This window comes from Metopolophium dirhodum, chromosome 5 (genome assembly GCF_019925205.1).
Source record: "Metopolophium dirhodum isolate CAU chromosome 5, ASM1992520v1, whole genome shotgun sequence".
Taxonomy (NCBI): domain Eukaryota; kingdom Metazoa; phylum Arthropoda; class Insecta; order Hemiptera; family Aphididae; genus Metopolophium; species Metopolophium dirhodum.
The window spans coordinates 17,093,718-17,109,245 of NC_083564.1; the positions used below are offsets into that span (position 1 = coordinate 17,093,718).

General features: G+C 30.1%; 2 protein-coding genes across 2 annotated transcripts; both read left to right on the forward strand.

Annotated features, from left to right (window-relative positions):
• The first annotated feature begins 10,883 nt into the window (after positions 1-10,883).
• Positions 10,884-13,575, forward strand: LOC132945588 (uncharacterized). Its single transcript, XM_061015360.1, has 3 exons — positions 10,884-12,312; positions 12,377-13,526; positions 13,572-13,575. Exons 1-3 carry the CDS (start codon positions 10,884-10,886, stop codon positions 13,573-13,575), a joined length of 2,583 nt encoding a protein of 860 aa, XP_060871343.1.
• A 315-nt stretch (positions 13,576-13,890) lies between these two features.
• On the forward strand, positions 13,891-14,916 carry LOC132945589 (uncharacterized). The gene has a single exon (XM_061015361.1). The coding sequence runs from the start codon at positions 13,891-13,893 to the stop codon at positions 14,914-14,916; it is 1,026 nt and encodes a 341-aa protein (XP_060871344.1).
• Positions 14,917-15,528: the final 612 nt, after the last annotated feature.

Below are 15,528 nucleotides of genomic sequence, written 5' to 3' on the forward strand. Positions count from 1 at the left end.
TCCTTTTAACTTTTCAAATTTAAAAGTTGGTACTGTTGACTACCGTGAGTTATGCTTTCCAGAGAGAAATGCACTTGCCTATGTTTGTGGCTATTTTATTAAAAAGTGTAGTGAAAGACATAGTTGTGAGATGTGTTTAAATTATATTGCAAATCAAAACCTATTAGACCAATCACTTTTATTTATATATTTTAAAGCATATACAAATAGTGAAGTTAATTCCACTGATTCCACTTTTGGAAAATTAAATGTACCAACCGATCAGTTTCTTAATTATATAAATAATTTGGATGATATATTTATTAACAATTTTCCTTTATTAGCAGTAGAAGATAATGTTGGGAAAAAACTTAAAAATTTACTAGACAATGTGCCTTTAAATCATCCTTGTCCAAATTTTGATATTGAATTTCTCAAAAAACTATATATCCGTTTAAGAATATTTCATACCATTAAAAACTTAAATAAAACTATGTTATCGACAACAAGAAAAAACCGAAAATTAGGTATTTTATCCCACCTTTAATCAGTGGCGTAAATAACAATCTGTACATAAATTCAACAAAACTATTTTAACAAATATTGTGTCTATTAGCAATTGGTATATTATATTATTATGTATATACACCTATAAATAGGGTGTATGATTACTTACTGTAAATAAAATATGTATAATTTTCTTAAACAATATATGAATACATAAAAAAAACAATTCTTTTATTTTATAAAATTTATATTATATTATATTATACCTGGTCATGCCATAGTATAAGACTTATAAGCCCCCCAAATCTCAAACTCTAATTGCACCTAATACCTTGAAAAATAATACTACTCTTAGTAACATTTGAAAATGCGCGGTAGCTTATAAAGAATATTACTACCGTTTCATGATGGAATAAAATGTTACTAACTTCCTACTGTACCTCAAATAAAATGGCTGACTGATTTAATTATTGTCCTATGCTACCCATGTAATTTGTTATCAGTGTCCATTCTGTTTTATTCTGTGGTATAACCTCCTTGCATGACGCATAAACATTTTAACATATTTAATTTGCACTGTTCCTAGATAAGTGCGTCGAACAATGCGTTAGTAAGTTTATTTCACGCAATTTGTATAATAATCTTATCAGTTACAATAATAAAATATACAAAGTGAAAATTGTAATTTTGAAATAAAATAAAATGTCTTCCAAGAAATTGTTTTTGTAGAATAGGCTATAATTGTTGCATAGATCCCTGCATAACCTTTTCCATGAACGCAGGGGCGTGACAAAAAATAGTATGTGTGGCTCACTTCCCGCCCTTGCCGCACAATATTCTATTTTATTATTATTAAATTGTTGGCCAGAAGGGCCGAATATTATTTTATACAAGCTTCAGCTCAAATACCTGCGTCAATATATTATTATTATTTCGGTTGACCATAAGGGCCGGTCATTTATCATTATTATTTTTATTATTATACATTGCTGGACCAGAAGAGTCACATTATTTTCATAGCGGCTCCAATAGCTTTTTTATTATTATCATTATATTATTATTATTATATATTTTTTACACGTTTGTGTCACTGCGAGGTTTTAATATATATTTTGTACTGCTATTATTTAAATCTGCGTATTATATAGCAACTTAACTATCAGAAACCGTGTTACCATTTTTTATTACCTATTTGTTTAATTGTATACACATCTACACACATACACATATTCATACACAAATACACATAATTTATTACACAACACGGACTACATAGCCGACAGAAATTGCTAGGCGATCCCGACCACTACTGCTCGAGCTATTACACCATTACACACCCAGCTTGTTCTCCATATTTCTAGGTCTTAGGTGTTAGTGGTGTAAAGACCCTAAGTTGGTGTCCGGGCGCGCGTTATATTATTGTACGCAACCGGCCCGCACAGTAATATTATTTAATTATTATAATGACAAATACATTTTTTAGGTGTAATCAAGTTAATAATCGCAAGAAGTGAAAAAAATCTATTTGGACAACTAACTGCACATTACCAATGATATTAATTGAAAACTAAAAATATTGCTAGTGTTAATGTTTTATAATTTGTATGTTATTTTATAATTAATTTAAGTGAGGTGACAATATCAATCATAACAACTTAAAAGATAAATGTACATTGTGTTTAATACGAATCTAGGTCTAGTGTTAGAAAGTCATGTGTTATAAGGTCAGATATTATAATATTAAGTGTCATAAAAATCAAATGTTATAAAATATATTTCTCATAAAAATCATGTCATAAAAGTTATGTACCTATTATAAAAATTACAGTAGATATAAAAAATTGAATTAACTATATATTATGTGTGAATTAAAATGTTAATGATAAACAATTTAAAAAAAAGGAATAATTGTAAAAATGTTTAAAATTTAAAATTTGAAGCAATTGCTTTAAGAAATTCTTTTATATCATACTCAGGGTTCTGTTCTAATCGTTTACATATATTTTGTAGTCAGATATTTTGGTCGTTTGTATTTTTGGAAATGGACGTTGAGTTTGTTATTAAGCGTTCTATGGTTACTTCTGTTTCTTTCTGCTCTTTTTGTATTCCTCGGATAACAAATAAAGATAACATTTAGCTAAAACGATTAAACGATAAGGAACATGTATGTATGTAGGTACACTATTAATATTATATTATAACACATGATTTTTATGAGAAATCCGTGTTATAACACATGACTCTTATGAGACTTAAATTTATAACACTTGACTTTCTAACACATGACTTTCGAACACTTGACATAGTACCGTTTAATACACATACCTACACATATTGTGTAAATTGCGTAAAGCAAATAAAAAATTTAAAAAAATAGTAAGTAGGTATGTGATTAATTATTATTATTCATATATAAATGAGTACTAAGTAATTGCTCAATATAAATTGTTTCTGACAATGATTGGTGTTGTCATTGAATAGTAATTTGTACTAAATTCAAGTTAAAATATTATTAACAGCATTTTAAAAATTTTACTTTTGTTTTAAGTCTGATGTTATTGGAAAGTTGGTTTCAATTTTTTGAATACATGTTATATCTTTACTCATATTTTGCAAAACTGCAAAACGACAATTTTGATTTAACTGTATCATCATTTTGGAATAGATTTTTCATAGTCCTGGGCTTATAAATGAAAGTAAAATTTTATAATGGTTGATAATATTAACAGTGACGCTGAAGTCCTAAAATTAGGATTAAGATCATTAATACGCACAAAATATAAATCATTATTTTTACGCACTAACCAATCACCCATTTAAGTTGAAATAGCTAGTTGAATATTTATTATAGGGTTCGGCGTCACTGAAAATTGTTATAAAATGTGGGACAATTGGTCATGAATAAAATTAGTTCAAAGCCAATTTATTTATCATAGGTAATGCAATATTTACCTGTTCAAAATATTATTTGAATGTGTTACTATAGTTTATTCAGAATTGTAAATTGAGTGGACAACGATTAAATAAATATAAACTAACTAGTATTTTTATAGTATTAGTATTTTATTTAAAATGATGAAAAAAATTATGGTTGATCATTAAGTTTATGAATGTTATTACTTAGTGTTGTTAGATGGGGGAAAAAACAGCAGGTCTAGTCTGTATATATTAAATATTATTAATTTCCTTTGTACAGCTTGTTCATAACATCTTGTAAATTATTATTTATTATTTCATATGCATACACTGCAACTTTATTATATTGTTAGGCACTCGTATGCACAATCATATAAGTGTTACTTAAAATCAATATAAGTGTCGCCTAAGCACAGTTTTCTATACTTTTGAATAATTACAATAATATATATTTTATATAAAAATCAGCTTAATTATAGTATTTAATATCTATAAGTATCAAACAAATAACACCGATAATATTATCGTAAACATTATTGATAAGCATGGAATAATAAATTAATTTTGAAGAAAAATAATTACAAGTTACAACATAGAACACTGTGTTCTATGGTAATTGGTAATACTTTAATAGGCATTTAATTATTGGTGGTATTAACTAACTACGGGTTACTTAAATTTCAACTATGCAAGATGCAACCAAAAATTATTTTATTATTTTTTAGTTATTTGCTGTCAGGAAAATATTACAGTATTTAAAATGTTATTACTATTTAATTATTACATTTAAATATTCAAATTAACAATACTTTATAGGCAGGCGGTAGTACATAATATTCAAATTTATTGTGAATACGTATTGTTCTGTTTAATCACGAGTAATTGTGAAGAGTTCTTTGTTGTATGTTTGTAGTATACTAGTATCTATTAGTATCTTTGTACTAGGAATGAAGATTAAGGATATTTAATTAAGTTTAAAAATCGGGAAGTATAATAATTATGCTATAATAGTAAGTATTAATTATTTTAATTATTTAAAAAGTTATTAAAATTGGCGGAAAGTTTGTCGATGTCGTAGGCAATAATGTTGGCCAGCATGAAGGTAATTTATACTTATTAACAGCATAGAAACCAACATGATGTTAGATCCTTGTTTACCCGTAATAGAAAAACGTGTTAACAGCTGAGTTCATATCACAAGGTTGTTATCATTACAACCATAGAACAACTGAACCACGGACTAAGATATAACAATGGACTGGAAACGAGCAGCTTATCACGGCCACGAATGTATGTACAATAAGCAAAGTGCGGGGGATCGCTATGTGTTCCTGGATTTCACAGCGCCCTCTGCATTTAACAAGGACTAAGATACAAAGTGTGTAGCCAAATAAAACCATGGGTAGCGCTGAAAACTTCAAGAACAGTGTTCTTATCAGCTAAGTGGCACCTTTTCGTGGCCGTCCCTCGACCTCTGCCGACCATGTCGTTTCCAGTCCATTATATCTTAGTCCGTGAACTGAACATTAAACATAACAGCTGATCAAAATAAGAATGTGTAGTGGTAATCTTGAACTAGGCACCTTGAAGGACGGTATGTAGTGGGCATTACATGCGACAAGACGTGATAGTCCAATAATCCAATTACTTATAGTATGTATGTATAACAATAAAAGTAGGTACACTGATAATCATTTATCATCATATCTTCGTTATCGAATTTATTACTTGTAACTTCCGGTCTTTATAAGCGAAAAGTATATCAATAATATCATGACCAGTGGCGCTATTAGCGTGGGGGAGAACTGTGCAACATAATGGGGTATTTTGGGGTCCAACTTAGGCTTAACTATCGTACTTACTGAATTTATTTGAATAGTTTATTATTTTTTACGCTGGAGCACAAAAATCCCAATTACTGCGGTCTGCAGTACTGACTAGGTATAACGAATTTACACACAAACACCTCCCAAAACACCCCAACTTTGAGGAGTTGTATCTCGTCAACGGATAAACGAAAAATGAAAATTTAAACGTGATATTTCATAAGAAAAAAAGCCTTACTAAATTATGAAATTTTTAGTATGGGTTGCCATTTGAAAATCAAAAGTAGATGATGGTTTACCAAATAAATATAAGGGTGAAAATATTAAAAAATTATATAATTCTAGAACAGCTTAGATCTAAAATTTTGAAAAAAAAAAATTTGAAAAAAGTGAATACTTTTTGAGATAATGAGTGTTTTACGCTTAATCAATCACCCTGTATGTCACATCCACTTCATGAAATGTATCCATTTAGTAAAAATGACGTTTTACTACACTATATGAACAATTTGTTGACCTTTTCATGAAGTGAATGAAATTCATTTTATCCACATTCTGTAATATAACTATTTATATATACGAGTATTTTTGATATTGGGTTATTGTACGATTTTCACTAGGTAATTGTTTATAAAAAAATATAAAAGTTGCTTGATATAATTTGTAACTTGTACACTATATAAACTGGTTCGTCAGTCGATCAGGTAATTTCGAGATAAGATATCAAATAATTGAAGATGATTGTACAGATACATAGCAATATACAGATAGTGTATGATCCCGAAATCCCGTTGACAATTATGTGTCAGTCTGTCTTATACCAGTGGTTGGTAGTTGTTGACTAGTAACACGTTATTTTATATGATATGGAAAAAGTATTATTTTGGTTATTGGTGTAACTTTAAAACAAATAATAATATTATATCATTGAGTTAAAATATAACACTATCCATTATAGTAACTCACTTGTAACCTATACTATACAGCAGAGCGATATCCACTGAATCTTTAGTTTAATTTTTATAACTATTCACAGTAACTTTTCATTATAATTTTTTTTTTAATTAGTTAAATTCTTACGTTTTAGTTTTAGCAGCTTCAATCTGCATGATCATATGAATCTGTTCCTCTTGACTTAAAGGTTTTTCTTCGGCTTCGTAGCATAATATTCTTTTAACTTCTTATAAAATAATACTTTTTACATATTATATAAAATAACGTGTTACTTGTCAACAACTACCAACAACTGGTATAAGACAGACTGACACATTATTGTCAACAGGATTTCAGGATCATACACTATTTGTATATTACTATGTATCTGTACAATCATTTCCAATTATTTGATATCTTATCTTGAAATTACCTGATCGACTGACGAACCAGTTTATACAGTGTACAAGTTACAAATTATATCAAGCAACTTTTATATTTATTTTATACACAATTACCTAGTGCAAATCGTACAATAACCCAAATCAAAAATACTCGTATGCATATAATAGTAATATTACATCAAGATGTGCCTGTTTAAAAAAAAAAAAATGTTGCGCAATAGTCGTTGCCATAACTCTGAACCATGTAAAAATAAATAATAAAATATAAAATAAAGTTTAAGAAAACTTTTAATTTAATTTTTATACTTCATTATTTAAGGTTACCTATATTATATTATTTAATTATTATCATATTATACACAATTACCTATAGTCTATTCAAAATGAGATGATGACTCGGCGGCGACCAGTTTTGGTCAGCCGCCGGTCATACTCTCTCCACAAGCATCGATCACGTGACCGAAGCAACGGGGACGTGACACACGAGACGTGGATGTGCGTGTGTGCGTCCGCGACCGACAGACATACAAAAAATACGCGCAATGCATTTTAAATTATCCACACACATCGGCAGTCAATACTAGACTAATTAAAGCTCCCGTCCGCGGCGGTGCCTCAATCGCTACTACGGAACAAAAGCCACGCCCATGAGCACAACTTGGTCGCCGAGTCATCATCTAATTTTGAATAGACTATAATGCAAATCGTACAATTACCCAATATTAAAAATACTCGTATATATAAATAGTAATATTACATAATGTGGATAAAATGAATTTCATCCACTTCATGAAATGAGCGATTTCACTAAGTGGATGCGACATATACATAGTAGGTAATATTATAGTTTGAAAGACGGTCTTCTCTAAGAATCGTTTTTCGTATACAATTATTTTATATCTTTGAATTCAAATTTAACAACATCCATAACATAGCGATCTACTTGTACCCTTCAGTATAGCAGAGCGACTTCCACTTTTTTAATTGATATTTTTAGCACAACGATTTTAGAAAGTCTATGATTATATATAGCTTAAAAAGAGTCAACATATTTTAACATTTGCACATTGTGTATATTAAAATATTCTGATATAAACGTTTGATGAACATCTCAAGTATCTACGGTTAATTGTTTTTGAAAATATAAATAAAAAATTGCTCGTTTTTTTTTTTTTTTTTCTTATTGGGTAACCCGCGGCAACATAGGCCATTGGGTGGCATTGCTCGTTTTATATATAATAGTTTGTTGTTGGATTGTTGCTAGCACTCCGCAGATATTATGTAGAACACACGATAATATTCACACTGTGTGTGCACAGCTATAAACTATTTATTTATTTTGTATGCATAAGGTACCTTCGTCCTACATACCGCAAACCAAAATTGTAGTTTTTTACCATTTCAATTTACCATTGTAGTTTTTTTACCGTTACAAATAACCATTACATTTTGGTACCTTTACATGTTGAACATTTTGTGTTATTCTATTCTATTTCTGTGTGTGATTACAAATTTATTACAAATATTTTTATATACATTCCTATACCTATATACATATAATATTTGGTAAGAAGCTTCAACTACATAGATTTTAGCATTATAACTAAATTTATAGGCGAATAAGCTACGAATATTATTTTAATTCTGAATGAAATGTTAACACAGAATATACTATACTGCTATATAGTATTATACTTTATTATGCATATCTAGTGACGTATTTTCAATTTTTTAAAGGAAGGGGATGGATGAAATTATATTGATAAGTTTATCGGAGTGCTTCACGCCTTCACCAAACGCAATACGTTCTATCATGGATCATAAGTAGTTACAACTTATATACAAAACAATTAAACAAATAGACATACTCGTATTAAATATTTAATATAACCAAATTATAAACTAAAATAATAATATTTAGTTAATGCCGGTATGCAGCTACAGAAATAGACATACGCACTAACACATATAGGCCATAGGCCTCAACATAAAAACAATAAATTTACTAATAATGATACACAATATACTTAATATCTGAACATTTTCCAGTCAATCGTGATAATAGGAGATGAGCGTTATTTCTTTTTCTAATGTGTAATAATATTATATTATAATTTATAACATTAACACGGAACCTTGTATAGGCAATATAGCTACACCATTTCCGTGTCGTTATAATTTCAAATACCTATAATATAGTTTTAACAATGTAATTTTATTTTTTAAGAACAAATTATCAAATTATTTACTTTAAATCAATGCTTTTTGTTATATATCTGTATTATTTAAATTGTAATTTTCAATTTTAGAAAAATTCTATAACAATCTGTTTTCAGGATAAAATACATTTTAACATGGAGTGTTTAAAAGCGGAATTGCTTGTAAGCAAAAATTTTTAAACCTCAGTACAAATAACATAAATAAAAAATTATAAATATAGAAGAATTTCCTATTTTGTAAAATTCTATTAATGCAGGTTGCATCAACCGTTATCCATGTTAGTTCTGCAATAAGCTTGAATATGAAGATCAAAAAAATGCTGAGAAGCAGTATCGGCGAATCGTCCGAGTTGAATCTGCGTTTTACAAACTTATTACCTGTTACGTATTAAATAATGTTTATATATATATGGTGGGGTATTGTCCTACCATACGTGACGTGTGTGCCTCGCACAAAATGCAGTTTACTTATGCTGTTTCTAAAATAAACACGTTATACTCATTTATGTCTATAAACTGCAATTATACTGCTTAACGTTTAATCATAGCATTCATATCAATGCAACGACTCAACATTACCTATAACTTATAAGTGATATGAATATTAAGAGAGACCTAGACAATTCAATTAGTTCGAAAGCGATACTGAATACATTCGCTACCATGGATAGAAAATAATGTTTATCACTAGAATATTATATTATATTACAATAATTAAAAATAAAATATGTTTACATTTTTTTCTTATATCGGATTGTGAATATCAGAATATAATAATTAATAATATAGGTATAAACTAAATATTGGCAATGTGTAATGTTGATGTTATTTTAGCGATTTATCACTGCGTAGTGCCTACAGCACCCCAATGATTTGAATATATAATTATACCTATAATTGCACCACTGTCACTATATTTATCTATTTGACGTACAACACTCTTTATTTCAGAAAACCCTAATTTATTTTTAAGTTTTTATTGTTTAGAAAGATAACATGCATGTTTAATTTAATATTCCAAAGATCTTTATATTCTTTACCTCATAATTTAACCTTTTTTGTTCTTTTACAATTCGGTAATTGATTTAAATTAATGTACTTACAATATTCTATTGGAAAAACAAGTTTTAAAAATAGGGTTTTTTAAATATTTAAAAAATATTGTAAAACCTTGGATTTTTTCGAACCAACATTTTTTACTTAAGTATACAACAAAACAAGAATTCAATTTTCATTTTTAGGAACTCAAAAGAAACTGAAACCTAAATTTTTTTTTTTAAAAACCGAAACCGTAAAAATCATCAAGTTTCCATGCCCTAAATATATAGATTATAGGTACTATTATTATCTATATATATAAAAAGACTTGTCCTGAGTGATTCATCATCGCCTAGCCGGAACTGCTGAAGCTATGGATATGAAATTTTCAGTAAATGTACTTATTACTATGTATAGGCGCACTAAGAAAGGATTTTTCGAAATTCGCATTTTAAATAGCTGCTAAAACAGGGAGATTGAGGTTCAAGATGGAAATTGGAAATTTTATTTTTATTTATTAATAGTTGCCATTGGTTACACTCTACAGTAGAAATTAGTAATTATTTATTATTGGTTGCCATTAGTAGTTTTAAAGTGTATATAAATAAAATGAATTCGTAAAATATCCTACGCATACACAAGGACAAGGTGTTTTACTTATTATTACGAATATTAATGCGTCATCGTATACGCACCCCATTTTATGTACGGTTCTTTCTAAACATTGAAGTGTATTAAAATAAAATTTACATACTTACAAATTAATTAAAAAATAATTAATATGGTTGTCGAATTATTGAACATAAATGGCATAATGATCTCAGCTCAAAAATAAAGAAGTTAATAAAGTAGCAGCAGCCAAGTATAAAAAAAAAATCCAGAAGTAAATAGAGTGCAAGTTCATAGATATGAACAAAATAATTCAGGAGGACGATCAGAAAGGCGAATCCATCCATGGAAAATAAAAACTTTTTCCGGCATGAAATATGAATCGGAAATAGCTTATGAGACGGATGAAACCGTATCTTTGGGTACTATGAGTCATAAATGCGTATACTGTGATGCTCTTAAATTCAAAGAAGAGGCGCCTGGAATGTGTTGTAGTGTCGGTAAAGTACAAGTCTTTTTTACCTCTTCCTGAGCCTCTTTACAGTTTGATTATGGGGTTCCATCCTGATCACAAAAATTTCATGGACCGTATTAGAAAATACAATAACTGCTTCCAAATGACATCTTTTGGAGCGAAACAAATTATCGAAGATGGATTTATGCCCACATTCAAAGTGAAAGGTCAGGTGTATCATTTAATTGGTAGTTTGCAAGCTTTACCTCAACAAAACCCTCAATTTCTACAGATTTATTTCGTTGGAGATGATGAGAGAGAAACACGCTTAAGATGTAGCCACATCGCTGATGTAAAGCAAAGCCTGGTAAAACAATTACAAGCGATGTTGCACCATAATAACCCATACATAAAGGACTTGAAAACCACACTCGAAAGAGTACCTCAAAATAGTAAAAACTTTGAAATTATAATACAAGCTGATAGAAAACCTGATAATGCTCACAGAGGACGTTATAATGCACCAACAACAAGTGAAGTATCATTGGTCATAGTTGGACAACAGTTTGAAAAACGAGATATTATGTTACAAAGTCATGATAACAAATTGCAACGGGTTAGTGAATTGCACCGTTCATACGATACACTTCAGTACCCGTTACTTTTCTGTCATGGGGAGGATGGTTATTCCATTAATATCTCTCAGATTGATCCAAAAACTAAATTACCACTTCAGAAAACAGTTTCTGCATCGCAATTTTATTCTTACCACATCATGATTAGACAAACGGAAATCAACCATTTACTGTACTTTAGATCACTTTTTAATCAATATTTAGTCGATATGTACGCTAAAATTGAAACAGAGCGCTTAAATTTTATTAAAAACAATCAAATGCAACTCAGAGCTGATAATTACATACATCTCAGAGATGCTATTGGGAGACAAGATACTGATCTTACCCATCTTGGTCAGATGGTAGTTCTTCCATCATCTTTTACTGGCTCACCACGGTATATGCATGAAAAAACTCAGGACGCCATGACATACGTTCGTCATTACGGTCGTCCTGATTTATTCATAACTTTTACATGTAATCCTCGATGGAAAGAAGTTTCAAATGCATTACTTTCTGAACAAAAGTCCTACGATCGTCATGATATTATAGCTAGGATATTTCATTTAAAAGTTAAGACGTTAATGAAATTGTTAACAAAAGGGAATTTGTTTGGGGAAGTGCAATGTTTTATGTATTTGGTCGAATGGCAAAAACGTGGTTTACCACACATAAATATTTTGCTATGGCTAAAACAGCGCATTTCTCCAGATAAATTAAATTGTATCATTAGTGCGGAAATACCTGATCCTGAAAAAGATTCTCTCCTTTACGATATTATCAAAGCCAATATGATCCATGGGCCTTGCGGTAATTCAAACTATAGATCACCCTGTATGGAGTCAGGTAGCTGTAGTACTTACTTTCATTCAAGAAACACAGACAGGAGACGACGGGTATCCAAAGTATAGGCGAAGAGCTCCAGAAAATGGTGGTTTTACTGTTGAAATAAATGGTAATACACTTGATAATCGTTGGGTAGTACCGTATAACCCAGTGCTTTCACGTACATTTGGTGCTCATATTAATGTAGAGTACTGTAACTCTGTAAAATCTATAAAATACATTTGTAAATATATTACAAAAGGAAGTGATCAAGCAGCATTTGGTTTTGAAAATGATAATGATGAAGTCAAGCTTTATGAAAGTGGTCGATATATCAGCAGCTCTGAGGCTGTATGGAGAATTCTGGCTTTTCCTATCCACGAGAGATTTCCAACAGTCTTCCATCTTTCCGTGCATTTAGAAAATGGCCAGCGTGTTTATTTCAACCCTAATGACTCCAGTCGTTTAACAGACATGATTAACAATCCACCAAAAACTACTCTTTTAGCATTTTTTGACTTATGTAAAACAGATGATTTTGCAAAAACACTTCTTTATGTTGATGTTCCCTCTTACTATGTATGGAAAAATAATAGATTCGAGAGAAGAAAACGTGGAATTAACGTAAATGGTTGGCCGGGAATAAAACGAGATCAAGCTCTGGGTAGAGTATATACCATTCACCCTAATAATACCGAGTGTTACTATCTTCGCCTTTTACTTCATGAAGTCCGAGGTCCTACATCTTTTTTGAAATTGAAAACTGTTAACGGCACAATTCAACCTACTTATCAGACAGCGTGTACGGCTCTAGGCTTACTGGAAGACGAAAGGCACTGGGATACAACTATGGAAGAAGCTGTGTTTTGTGGTTCTCCATTTAAATTACGGGAACTTTTTGCAATTATGTTGATATTTTGTCAATTGTCAGATGCTTTAAGTCTTTGGGAAAAATACAAGGACAGTCTTTCAGAAGATATACGACATCGAGTGGAGTTGGATATACAACCCGAGAATGTGAATTCAATTATTAATGAAGTATACAATAAATGCTTAGTTACTCTTGAAGATACTGTTCTATCTCTGGGAGGTACATCTTTGCAACATTATGGTTTACCTCAGCCATCAAGATGTGAAGCAGTCTTACAAAATAAAGATTACCTTCGAGAGATCAATTATGATTCAAATATTTTGGCACAGTATATAAATTTTAATGAACATTTACTAAATAATTTGTGTTACAGTTAGTGATAATTTAAATCAAGGTGATTTCAGAGCCATTTAAAATTACTGCGGTGATGATGATGACCATTTAAAAAGTATTTTGCAAAAAGAAGAAAGAAATATATTTACTTGTCCGTCATTATTAATGTATTTCAGAATGAAATTCTTTCCTTGTGTTGTGAAGTAATTTTGGGAAAAATTGTGATTCAAGTTAATGACTCAAAATGTTTTACTTTTTGGCTGATAAACCATAGAAATATCCAGTGGTTGAACAGTTAGCCTTATGTGATCAATATGTTACAAAAATAATGTAAGTTAATAGTTTGGGATGAATGCACAATGGCCCACAAGGGTGGCTTTGAAGCCCTCAATAGAACATTAAAAGATATAAGAGGATATAATAATTTGATGGGTGGAGTCACTGTGCTGCTAGCAGGAGATTTTCGGCAAACATTACCCGTTATACCTAGGGGTACAAGGGCTGATGAAGTAAAGTCATGTCTAAAAGCTTCGTATTTGTGGCCACATATCCAGAAAATTGCACTTCATAAAAATATGAGGGTTCATGTGAAAGGTGACACATCTGCTGGGATTTTCGCTGAAATGTTACTTAAAATAGGAGACGGAAATTTCCCTTCATTGGAATGTGAGATCACTATTCCCTCAAATTTGTGTACAGTTGTTAGCTCTTTATCAGAACTAACTTCCAGAATTTATCCAGATATAATAAATATCAAGATGAAACCCATCGAATGGTTGTGCGAGCGAGCCATCTTAACTCCAAAGAACGACAAGGCAGCCGAAATCAATGAAATTCTACTAAAGGCATTTAATGAAAAAGCTGTTGAATATAAATCTTTTGATTCTGTGATCCAATCAGATGATGCTGTCCATTACCCTTTAGAATTTCTTAATACTCTGAATCCTTCTGGTCTTCCATCACATAAACTTATCCTTAAAATTGGAGCACCTATAATGTTACTAAGAAATCTTAACCCACCTAAATTGTGTAATGGAACTAGATTGCAAGTTAAATCTCTGCACAAAAATGTAATAGAAGCTATAGTTATCACTGGGTGTGCTAGAGGAGATATAGTTTTAATCCCGAGAATAACGTTAATTCCAACTGATTATCCCTTTGAGTTTAAAAGAATACAATTCCCAATCAAAGTTTGCTTGGCTATGACTATTAATAAGTCTCAAGGACAATCATTGAGCATGGCAGGGATTGACTTAAGAGAAGAATGTTTTTCACATGGACAGTTCTATGTCGCATGTTCTAGAGTTAGCTCTGCCAGTAGTTTGGTTATTTTAGCACCAAAAGGCAGTACCAAAAATACTGTTTATAAAGAGGTATTGAGATGAACAATATATGTCAATATAAATATTGGTGGATTTTTATAAAACCAGAATGTATATAAAAATTTTACAATAATAATAAGAAGTAAAAATAGTAATAATAGGAATAATACTAATAATAGTAATAATAATTTTATTAATATGTAAAACATTTTTTTCAATTACAGAAAGTTATAATTTTTTTGGTATATTTTATTTCAACATTTCGTCGATTAGAATTGTATCTTACAATTTGTTTTCAAAATATTAAAATAAAGTAATTTTTTGCTGACTTCTGATTGTTACAATACATGGGCAACCAAGGATAAACTTATCTAAAAGCAGCCTGTAATAAATATAAAAACTGATAAAATAAAAGTTATAGTAGGTTACACAAAAAAACTGTACACGGGCGAAGCCGGGTTATTCAGCTAGTAATGAAATAAGTATGACATGAATTTTGTTGTTTTTATTTAACTGTATGTATTGTTACTTTTAATATAGTCTTATTTATTATATTATTTAAATGCATATAATAGTATCTACAAATTATAAGTTATAATTTATATGCAAATGCATATATGTATTGGAATGAGCTTTTTGAAATCTGATGAAAATGTTCCCCGATTTCGATCAATC